This window comes from Rhinoraja longicauda, chromosome 23 (genome assembly GCF_053455715.1).
Source record: "Rhinoraja longicauda isolate Sanriku21f chromosome 23, sRhiLon1.1, whole genome shotgun sequence".
In the NCBI taxonomy this organism is placed as follows: domain Eukaryota; kingdom Metazoa; phylum Chordata; class Chondrichthyes; order Rajiformes; family Arhynchobatidae; genus Rhinoraja; species Rhinoraja longicauda.
Window position 1 is genome coordinate 23,498,090 of NC_135975.1, and position 12,395 is coordinate 23,510,484.

General features: G+C 38.4%; 1 protein-coding gene across 1 annotated transcript in view; it reads right to left on the reverse strand.

Moving 5' to 3' along the window:
- The window catches only part of ccdc87 (coiled-coil domain containing 87), a 41,536-nt gene that overhangs the window by 21,096 nt on the left and 8,045 nt on the right, over positions 1–12,395 (reverse strand). Inside the window, exons 6-13 of the mRNA XM_078419854.1 lie at positions 12,120–12,354; positions 11,930–12,023; positions 10,038–10,129; positions 9,582–9,739; positions 8,562–8,694; positions 6,169–6,372; positions 4,494–4,610; positions 901–1,037 (exon numbers count right to left, since the gene is read on the reverse strand). Coding sequence (XP_078275980.1) covers positions 901–1,037; positions 4,494–4,610; positions 6,169–6,372; positions 8,562–8,694; positions 9,582–9,739; positions 10,038–10,129; positions 11,930–12,023; positions 12,120–12,354 — 1,170 coding nt within the window. The remainder of the gene's footprint in view (positions 1–900; positions 1,038–4,493; positions 4,611–6,168; positions 6,373–8,561; positions 8,695–9,581; positions 9,740–10,037; positions 10,130–11,929; positions 12,024–12,119; positions 12,355–12,395) is intronic.

The window sequence follows — 12,395 nt, forward strand, 5'->3', positions numbered from 1 at the left end:
ATCCCTCTTTTTGTATACAAATCCTCTTGAAATAAATGCTAGCATTGAGTTTGCTTTCTTTACTACCGATTCGACTTGCAGATTAACTTTTTGGGAATTCTGCACCAGCACTCACAAGTCCCTTTGCACCTCCGATTTCTGGATTCTCACCCCATTTAGAATATTAATTTGAAATTATTCTTTTGTAAAACAACCTTGCAATCAAGAACACAACAGTGGGCCAGAATTTGCTGCAAGGAATGGGTCAATAGCACTTGCAACTGACATGCTTGGGTTTTCTGGACCCAATAACGGAGACTTGTGCTACTATACTGACCTTGGACAATGTGGAGGAAGATATCCACAAATGTCAGGCAGTTAGAGAAACCTCAACACCAACAAAGTCACGCAGTGCACCTCCGCTCAGTGTACCCACTCCCAGACATACACACACCAACTCTATCAATCTGTCAAAGCTACATAGGCCCTTCAGAAATCGCCAAACCTATAATCCAATTTACTCCAAAAAACTCTCTTAAAACATTTAAATTGGAAAAACATGAATGCAAACTTGATTTTAAAATGTCCATTACCTTATGCTTAGTCTTCTCTCTCACAGCCATTCCCTTCCATTCAAATCAATAACCTTGCTATAGTTACACCATGTCCATCAGGTAGAGTCCTCAGGTGCACTAGGTTTGTTCTGCACTATTGCACTGTACCTGATGTTTAACACGAGAGCACGGATGGAAAAACATGCTAGCAAAGCCAAGCTTGCAAATTTGGGAATTACATGTTCACACGAACATTCTGAACTTATTGACAGCTTTGGGAGGTAAATATTGACAAGTTTCTTTGCAACCTCTGGTCCATTCCTAAAATCATTCCCATGCCAATCTTCAAAGCCAACCCACGGCTTACCTTTCGGTCCCAAAGTCCGATTCCAATAATTTCAGATCAGGGTTAATAACACGGTACTTTAACCTCAGAGACAAAGTATCAGATGGAAAACATCCAGAAAGATCCACATCTGTTGCTGGAGGAGCTATTATTGGATCCTAACAAAAAGGAGTTCATAGTTAGAACATTATGTATTTTTGACCTGAATCCATTTTTTAAACTTCAAACTTCAAAACAGTTGACTTCTTACAAAGGAAGTATTAAGCCATATTAACAAACTACTGAGAATATAAATGTCCCCAGAAAGATTCAACCTTTCAACCACTATTCTAAGATACAACCGTGTGGTATAATTGAGCCCGAGGCAAATTTCCATGTGGTTTGTAGCTGGCTGCTTGAGAAATACTTTCTTCTGCACCTATGCCTCTCTCCCTCAACTTCTAATTCATGCCTATTTTAGTTTAGAGATACAGCGTGGAAACAGGCCCTTCAGACCAGTGATCCCTGCACACTAACACTATCCTACACATACTAGGGACAATTTCCAACGACACCAAGCCAATTAACCCGCAAACCTGTACGTCTTTGGAGTGTGGGAGGAAACCGGAGCCCCCGGAATAAAACCCCACACAGGTCACGGGGAGAATGTACAAACTCTGTGCAGACAGCACCCGCAGTCAAGATTGAAATCGGTCTCTGGCGCTAGAAGGCAGCAACTCTACTGCTGCACCATCATTATTATGGAGACAGGGTGATAGGAAGGCATGATCTTATTTCTCTCCTGATAATTAAAGAAATGAAGCCAAGGAGTGAATTGTGATAGCGTGGAACCAAGGTGGCAGAACAATACCAGTCTGTAGAGTGGAACACTGGGAAGGGAAAGGGAAGGAGCAGGAGAGCAGGATATAGCCGTAATGATCAGCAGATTAAAGAACTGACTCATTTAATGTATTGAGCAATCACACAGCTGGGATAGGAAAAATTAGTTTGTACTACTCCAAAAACATATACCAAAGCAGCAACTTGCAGTGTGTAGGAAGGAACTGCAGATGGTTTAAACTGAAGATAGAAATAAAATGCTGGAGTAACTCAGCAGGACAGGCAGCATCTCTGGATAGAAGGAATGGGTGATGTTTCGGGTCGAGACCCTTCTTCAGACTGAGAGGCAGGGGAGAGGGAGATACATAGATAAGGAGGTGTAAGGTGTGAAAATGAGCCATCAAAGGGGGTGCAGATCAAGGAAAATGTAGAATAGATCATTGTTAGCTAGGAGAAGGTAACAAAGCAAACAGATTCTCAACCCCCTTTGATGTCTCGTTTTTCCCACATTTTACTTCCTTATCTCTGTATCTGTATACAAAGACCACAATTGTGTAGTTCACAACAATTTAGAGCATTGTTTTAATTTACTGGTTAACACCTAAATAAAATGTTGTCTATGGACAAGTAAATAGAAAATCACATTAATGACATTGAAGGGATGTTGTGGGACATGGAGTGGAACCGCGGGTGGCATTGTTGTATACACTTGATCCCGTAGTCTTTCTTGGCACTGCAAGCTGCCGAAGATATACACAATATGCAGGAGTGACTTAGCAGGAGAGGTGGCATCTCTGGATAGGAATGGGTGACGTTTTGGGTCGAGACCCTTCTTCAGACTAAGTCAGGAGAGAGGGAAATCATAAGGTCATGTCATAAGTGATAGGGGTAGAATTAGGCCATTCAGCCCTTCAAATCTACTCTGCCGTTCAATCATGGCTGATCTATCTTTTTCTCCTTCCCATTCTCCTACCTTCTCCCCATAACGTCTGACACCTGCACTATTCAAAAATCTACAGTGCCTATCTCTGCCTTAAAAATATCCACTGACTTGGCCTCCACAGCCTTCTGTGGCAAAGAATTCCACGATTCACTACCCTCTGACTAAGGAAATTTCTCCTCATCTCCTTCCTAAAAAAACATCCTTTAATTCTGACCTCTAGTCCTAGACTCTCCTACTAGTGGAAACATCCTCTCCACATCGACTCTATCCAAGCCTTTCACTAGACTGTATGTTTCAATGAGGTCCCCACCCTCATTCTTCAGTGAGTACGGGCCCAGTGCCGACAAATGCTCTTCATAGGTTAACCTACTCATAAGCTAGCTCGTTCCCAAAACCTTAAATGTGCAATCACCTCAGTACCAATTTCTAGAAATGTTTTGGGTTGAAATGAACTGAGACTTTCACCAGTGTGCTGGTTGTAAATGAAACTAGTATAAAACTAGTCTGAGACAAGTATTATTTAACCATGAGATTATATACCTAGGCCATGTTCTGTCCTGGGAGTGGAGTTAGATTCATGGGAGGTGGTCTTGGAGGGGAGAATGCTCCTCAAACTGCAGAGCTTCTTAGACAATACAGCTCACCCTCTCCATGACACACTGGTCAACCTGAGGAGCACCTTGAGCAACAGATGTTCCACCAAAATGCAGCACAGAACGCCACAGGAGATCCTTTTTCCCTGTGCCTGTCAAGCTGTACAACTACTCTGCGTTCCGTCATGGGGTAGACTGACTCCTCGTCCCCCTCACCCCAATCTTTGCACATGCCCAGTCCTGGACTTCCCATTCGTCACTTTAATTTCATGTTTCATTTATCTTGTGTTTTATGACTGTGGCAGATCAATTTCGCTCCTGGGATAAATAAAGTTCTATCGTATCGTATCATAAATGTGCACAACAAAAGATGACTCGCAACACAAAATTATAATCTATTAACATATACTTTGATGCATTTACAGATAATTCCACAGAAGTCAACAAATACTACAAAATGATGCTTATGAATACTCAATAAGTAATCTATTCTAAACTAATCAAAAAATCCCAAATGTTAGCAATTTTTAACGGGGTTAAAACAGAAATTGGACGGTGACATTTTGTATCTCATTCTGGATGTTTCCGGTACTTTTTTATCCTTAGAAAGAGATAGGCTAGGGCTTTGCTTACCATCGGTTTTGAGGGGAAAAAAATCTTCAGCCTCTGGAACAAACATCATAACAAGCAAAGGTAGACACAAAATGCTGGAGTAACTCAGTGGGTCAGGCAGCATCTCTGGAGAGAAGGAATGGGTGACGTTTCATGTCGAGCTCCTTCATCAGACTGAAGAAGGGTCTCGACCCAAAACGTCACCCATTCCTTCTCTCCGGAAATGCTGCCTGACCCGCTGAGTTACTCCAGCATTTTATGTCTACCTTCGATTTAAACCAGCATCTGCAGTTTATTTTCCAACACATCATAACAAACAATGTAATTTGCCATCAAATTGCCAACTAGGCAGTGTTAGACTAGTACATTTCCTGTCAAATTGTTACTAGTAACACAAGATTATTTTATATTTTTCTGTACAATTACTTATTACTAACATAAACACAAATAAAAACAAATAAACTTCATTTCTTTAGCAAGAGCTTTGTATTGTAGCATGTGTATCTGTATAAAACTGCCAAAGTTTGAGAAAGCAACTTTAATAAATTAGTAAACATGAAGTTGCCTTTCAATTTTATTTTATTAGAAACCTAATTTTTCAAAACTATTTGAAAATGTTTCCACATATGAGAAATAATGCTTCTTACATCATCAAATACCAGGTGATCAATTGAAATCGTTTTCAGAAGGTGCTTGTAAATCCCGTGTAACTCTTCTTCAAAGGATAAGTTTTTATCCATTGTTTGTATCATTTCCTGGTCAACCTTCAACCAAATTACAAGAAATATAATTGTGTTAATTAACTCATCTTTCTTATTCTTTCAGCTTTAAACACAAAAGTCAAGGTATGTTCATCGGGGACAATGCACTGAGTTTCAATTTTGTTGAGTTGGAAGGTAACAATGTTTGTAACAGTTCAAGTGATGCTGCAACAGTATGAAAACTTTACTGACTGAAATTATAAATTTACAAGTTTTACTGGTTGTAAAACTATTTTAATATCGTAAATTTATCTTAACATAACATATGTGCATGCAATGCCAATGAGCACTCTCATGCCTCTGAAATAGAAGGTCCTGGATTCAAAACTTAGCTTGATAGTGTCTTTATAGGTGCACTGTACTCTCAAATATAGTCTTTCATACGAGATTTTAATCTAAAGAACCTTCTAACCTTAACTGGATGTAAAAAAGCAGAGAACCTCTTTCCCTATTAATAGTCATCTCTGCAAAATTATTTGTTTATTATCACATTGCCATTTGTGGGAATTTAAAGTGGGCAAATTGGACACTACATATTTTCTCTACAACAATGACTAAAGTTCAAAAATGGTTCATTGGTGATAAAGTACTTCGGCCGCAGGTATTGTAAACAAATGCAAATATTTATTCACAAAATAGGAAATTATTTTAAACCATAGAATAGATGCTATTGGAGCAGGAGATCTGACAGCAAAGACCATTGGTTAGACTCACATCTTTAACCTTCAGCTCAAAAATCATTAGCAACAGCTGGGGCCTTAGTGCTTAATAGGAACAACAACAAATCCCCTCGAACAATATGATTTAAGAAATGGAAAAGTAACATAGGTACAATGAGGAAGATGGCGAATTAGAGTAAAATCAGCAAAGGCGGAAGAGAGGGAAATAAATATTGGAATTAGAAAGGGAAAAATAATGTTGAAACAACAGGTTTCAAGTCTCTCCATAATTTGAAGAAACGAGATTTAAGAGCTTCAACTATTCATTTGGATCTGGCAGCTTAATTAACTTTGCATTTACAATCATCATAGTGAGGCAGTTCTGCTGTTCAATTCTAGAGATGAACTCAGCAGGAAACAACATGCAATTATTGTGCGAATCCAGCAAGCTCTCAAACATATTAGGGATGCCCAGGACAAATGATCATTTGTGCACACAGTAGAGCAGTGTAAACGCACCAGCACATCATGGAACCAAAACAGAAAAGCTGGAAGAACTCAGCCAGTTTAGCAACATCTGTGAAAAGAGAAACCTGTTGATGTTTGAAGTTGAAGACCCTTCATCAGAACTGAGGCCATACTTCTCCTTCCACAGATACTGCTTGACTGAGTTCTTCCAGCATTTTCTGTTTTTCCTTCAGATTCCAGCATCTGCAATATTGTGCATTTTCCAGCACATTGTGGTAATTTGCATCTCACACTAATCACTTCAATCGATAAAAATTGTTAAATAATTTGGCCATTAATGATGTCATGAATTGTTACCACATTAATATTTGTTGCCAGGAAGATCACGCCATGCTTTGGCTAAAGCCAACAATATTCTTACTATATTACAATACCTCTTCCTCTTGGGGATCATATATTGCTGGGTATATTTTGAGATAGACACAGTCAAAAAATTGTCTATCTGAAACTCGAACATCAGCTGTTCGTGCCATCAACCTGTGGGACAATCTGATGCTGACTGTAGCTGGCTGTGCATGTTCTGGCTTCTTTGGTTGTAATCTCTTCTTTAGCACTTTTTCCTCTTCTTCCTCAAGTTGCTAAAAAAAAAAAAACATTCCTTATGTACATTTTTTGAGATGCAAATCAGTCTTAGAAAATTTCAAAACACAGAGTTCAGTTTTGTTTAGCATTCGTTCACTCTAATTTGATCCCAGTTATTTATGCATATGGTTTAGTTAAGAAGTGCAAATATTTCCTGGGCAACCAACAGACAGCTGATGTACAAAGTATTACAAAGCTTGATGCAGGATCATTTATTGGAAATATAAACACAGAATATTAAAACCTTACTCAGTTTAAACCTTGATTTTGAAACATATATTTGAAACAGCACTTTGATGACTGAGAATCCATCTATAAAGATGCCTTATTAAATAACTCTGCTTTGCAGTTATTTTGCACATGGTTTGAATTTATTTTATTGCCAGAGACAATTGAAAATTTTACAAACCACAATAATTCTGTGATGCCAACATCTTTAAAAGTGGATAAGGTACAAGGACTGCGTAATGAAGTGTTAAATTTAATTTATTGTACTTAGTTAATTGGGTGTGCTGGCCAAAAGGGCTTCTCTCAATGATGATGGTTATTAATTCAGGGGAGCATGACACTTTAATCTTTCAATGTCAAGGTGAAACACAAAACGAGGCAAAACCCTCTACATTCCATGCCAACCTATCTCATCACAAATATACCACTATTATATCATTGACCCCTTCCTGAGAAAACATTGTCCAGAAAAATATACTAGTTGTCTTATTATAAACACAACTGCAGGAGGCGAAAAGCTCATATTTAATTCACTCTACCACTCAGTGTCCATTACGCCAGTCGTGCAATTGACTCATTTTGGCAATAAGTAAAAATCTGCCACAAAATGTCATGCAACGTGGTACACAGGATCTTATCACTTCTAAGCACTCCATTTTCAGTTCAACTCCAACCAGCACTGGTTGAATGAAACACTGATGCTTGCAAAAGCCCAATTAAACATAAGATAGACACAAAATGCTGGAGCAACTCAGCATGACAGGCAGCATCTCTGGAGAGAAGGAACGGGTGACGTTTCAGGTTGAGACCCTTCTTCCAATTAAACATGACTGTTGGTAGTCTCATCAATTTCCAGCCAACACAAGTATATGTTAAAATGTACTCCCTAACCTGCCACTTACTATTAATGTACATCGGGATGACCATTATAAACAAATGAGAAAAGAACAAATTATTCTTTTGAAACAAGAATCAAGCTACATTGAATCAGAATAGTGGAAACTTTATTATCCCTCTGGCCCCAGATTGGAGACCAATGTTAGCACGCGATAACATGTGATAAAATGTAATGGTTTATCTATTAATAAGGTACAGTAATATCATTGTTAGGATTAAAAAGTAAATTTCATTATTTGTAATAAATTGGTTCAAGCACGAAAGTAGACTAAATAAAGATAATAATGTCTAGTTGAGAAGTAGGCACTTTTCAATGGCTATTTATATAATCATGTTCGCCCAAATAATGGAAGAAACTATCCACTGAATCAGATCAGATTTTTTTTCACGCAAACTTAATGGGATTTATTCATTATGGACATGTGCATAATGAAATAGTCAAAGAAGTAAATCAGTCTGCTCTGCAACCTGGTGCAAGATTTAAAATAACAGAAAACACTGGAAACACTCAGCAGGTCAGCCGGCAAAGAGAAAAAGCAATAAGGTTTAGATCCAAGACTCTTCATCAGAAATGGGTAGGTGAGAGAACAAGTTAATTTTTAGTTGTAGAGAAGGTAGGAGATGCATGAGTAGAGCAAAGTGAATATTTCTGATCGGGCAAGAACAAATGGATTAATGAAACAAATCATTTTCTTCTGAAAAGTGCACGCATATTGAGAAATTTGATTGATGCATTTAAAATAATGAAGGAACTAAACCTGCTTTTTTTACATCCTTAATTGGACAAGGGCTTTTTTTCATAATAAAATATGATTTTTTTTTGGCTTCTTCTCGACTGTACGAATGCAGATGGATTGGAAGGCATTAACATTCATTTTTTCTCACAGCATCAATAAATGCAACAGGCTCTACTACAAATCATATCAAAAGGATATTTGGACAAGCATTTAATCAAAGAAAGTACCATTCAAAATATCCATTTGTAATTGTCGATGAAAGCGTTTCATTAGTTTTCATTAAGGGCAGATAATATAATGTTAATTTCTTTCACACTATGTACCTTCAGCATTTTCTTTATTTGCTGATTTTTAATTTCATTGCTCCTATCATACGTGATGGCTTCAATCAGGGGGGGAAGAGTTGCTTCAGGATCAGCATCGTACCCGTGATCAACAGTAGAAGTTTGCGACAAGCTAAAAACAAAAACATCATTGCTTTTCTGAGTGATGCAGGAAGTTTTGACAATTATGAAGATGAGTAGTTTGTAATCTGTTTAACCCAATACCTTACATACTGGGGATGCATGATGGGGAAAAATATCCAACAAAGAGAACATAAGGCTGTTAGTGAGGCAATAAATAGATTTATCATGGTATTTAGGTTACACAGCATTTAGTTAAAATGAACATTGGGAGTTGTAAACTTAGCTGAGGGCAATTAACACAAACCAGGGAGTAGTGAGTTTTATTGTGCCTATTTGTTAAACAAATGGGAGAGTGGTTTTCTAAATAACAGGGAACATAAGGTTGAAGATAACTCTGGGGAAAGACAAAGATGAACGGTTACAACGACATTGATCAATGATGAATTATTTTTAAAATGTAGAATCCACATGTAACCATTATGTCGTGAGAATATAAAAAAGCTGTGGGTGTTATGATTTGCTGAAAGACTTTGGGTTCTCTCAGTGTTTCTGAGTGCATACTGTTAAGGTGGAGTAAAATTATTTCTCTAACCTTGTACTACACAGGATGATTGACCATATTCTTGATGTCCTCACCCACAATTTTGCAATGTAAGTCTAACCATTTTTTTCTTGTGCAGAATTATCAAGGCAATATTTTGTGCCTCACCACTATCCCATCTAAAATTGAACTCTCAGCTCAGACCTGCATTTGCTTTACTCCCATACAGCAAAATCTGTATTCCAGTCATGTTCATTCATTGGTTAAATAATTCAAATGTCAACTGCAAAAACATAATTTATCAATTTAAACTATAAACTTCATAAAATGTTTAACATTCAGGGTTTTGATATTGCTCAACTTTAAACCGATTTAATGAGTTTTGTGGTGCTTACATCTGGAGATCATCAGCAATTGAAGGTTTATTTCCTTCATCTTGTGGAGCCTTGTACAAATCAAGCAAGGATTTCCATTTAGAAGTTACGGTGGAAGAATACCTCTGTTGCTTTGGTAATGAAAGAGTTTCCCCACTCAACATTTGACTTTGGCCTTTCTGAAATGGAGAAAACATAATTAATCATTCAAATTCCAGCAGACCCATTGAAGTATTTTTGCCCTGCTTACGTTCAAACTTGCAATCATGATGATTACGTCACTATGAGACACCAATTATACAACAAGATCAAGATCACACCTGAGCCCAACATGCAGTAACAGTCAAAGTGCTTCTGTCAAATCCTCAGCATGGAAATACAAGCCTACATGGAAATTTCCCTGTTTCTAACTAAGAGGGATCGCAAATATGATTTTGAAAAAGCCCTTCCCATTATTAACATTATCTTTATACTTACTGATAAAGATAACTCTGACTGTTGGCGTTTGTTTATGGCAACTTCTACAATTTGTTGTGCTTGTTGAAGGTTGAGATTTGGCACTGCAACAACTGAAGACAAAAGAGAATATTAAATACCTGTAAAGACTTATTTATAAACCATGTTTTCTTTAGTCCGTGAAGTTCTATCAGTCTGATACGGATCGAAATGATAGTCAATTTTCATACCATTGTTATTTCCCTCTAGATGTTGATTTCTTTAACTTGGACCTACAAATTTGTATAGAAACATAGAAAATAGGTGCAGGAGTAGGCCATTCGGCCCTTCGAGCCTGCACCCCCATTCAATATGATCATGGCTGATCATCCAACTCAGTATCCCGTACCTGCCTTCTCTCCATACCCCCTGATCCCTTTAGCCACAAGGGCCACATCTAACTCCCTCTTAAATATAGCCAATGAACTGGCCTCAACTACCCTCTGTGGCAGAGAATTCCACAGATTCACCACTCTCTGTGTGAAAAAAAACTTTCTCATCTCGGTCCTAAAAGACTTCCCCCTTATCCTTAAACTGTGACCCCTTGTTCTGGACTTCCCCAACATCGGGAACAATCTTCCTGCATCTAGCCTGTCCAACCCCTTAAGAATTTTGTACGTTTCTATAAGATCCCCCCTCAATCTTCTAAATTCCAGCGAGTACAAACCGAGTCTATCCAGTCTTTCTTCATATGAAAGTCCTGCCATCCCAGGAATCAATCTGATGAACCTTCTCTGTACTCCCTCTAAGGCAAGAATGTCTTTCCTCAGATTAGGAGACTAAAACTGTACGCAATATTCCAGGTGTGGTCTGCAGCAGAACCTCCCTGCTCCTATACTCAAATCCCCTCGCTATGAATGCCAACATACCATTCGCTTTCTTCACTGCCTGCTGCACCTGCATGCCTACTTTCAATGACTGGTGTACCACGACACCCAGGTCTCGTTGCATCTCCCCTTCTCCTAATCGGCACCATTCAGGTAATAGTCTGCTTTCCTGTTCTTGCCACCAAAGTGGATAACCTCACATTTATCCACATTATACTGCATCTGCCATGCCTTTGCCCACTCACCTAACCTATCCAAGTCACCTTGCAGCCTCCTAGCATCCTCCTCACAGCTAACACTGCCCCCCAGCTTCGTGTCATCCGCAAACTTGGAGATGTTGCATTCAATTCCCTCGTCCAAATCATTAATATATATTGTATATAGCTGGGGTCCCAGCACTGAGCCTTGCGGTACCCCACTAGTCACTGCCTGCCATTCTGAAAAGGACCCGTTTATTCCTACTCTTTGCTTCCTGTCTGCCAGCCAGTTCTCTATCCACATCAATACTGAACCCACAATACCGTGTGCTTTAAGTTTGCATACTAATCTCTTATGTGGGACCTTGTCGAAAGCCTTCTGGAAGTCCAGATGTAACACATCCACTGGTTCTCCCTTATCCACTCTACTAGTTACATCCTCGAAAAATTCTATAAGGTTCGTCAGACATGATTTACCTTTCATAAATGTATATAAGACTATCCTTATTCTACCTGATATAGATATTTAGTTTGCTGAATGCTTTGGCAATCTGGTCTGCACATTAAAGTGTATGTTGAGTTTTTCAAAATAATTTTATGGCTTCGGATGATGCCCTTCAAGAGGCATCATCCTTTAGCAAACTGCTGGTAAATCTGGACCCAAGGCAATGATTTATGACAATGGTTCAATTTAGCTTTCATAACCAGAGTAAAATGCAGAAGTAGATCATTATTTTCCAACCATGGAGGAAGTGGCAATTGGTACATCAATTGGAGCATATTCACTCACTAGCATCATGTGCGTTAAAGCATGTAATTAATAAAATATGCAGGTAGAATAATATCTTACTCTGCATTGGTTTGTGATCTTCAGCTGATTCATCTTCATGAAGTAACATCTTAAAACGCTGCGCTAGATGCAGATGTGGCATATTGTCATAGATCTACAAAGAAACATTCCACAACTGCTTGAGAAACAAAAAATCATCCATCATTCCTAAAGAGCAAATCTGTAGTTCACATTTTAAGATTTGACCAACCTCTTGAAGGTCACTTCCTATTGTTCTCAACTTTGGTTTTGGTGCTTTCTTGGGTCTGCTCAGGTTGATGAGTTGGTTAAATGTAAATGGAGCTCCAGGACACATTGATTTGCTGCCCAAAGGTTTATATTTGCCTAAATTTTCCAACTCAGAAATTCCATCATCAGCTTCTCCTGGTTTGCGTAAAGCCTTAATATCGGTAGAAACTTCACGTTTTATAGCTGGAATGTTCAAACTTTAAAAAAGCAACAAAAAAACATAACTAACCACTGATAA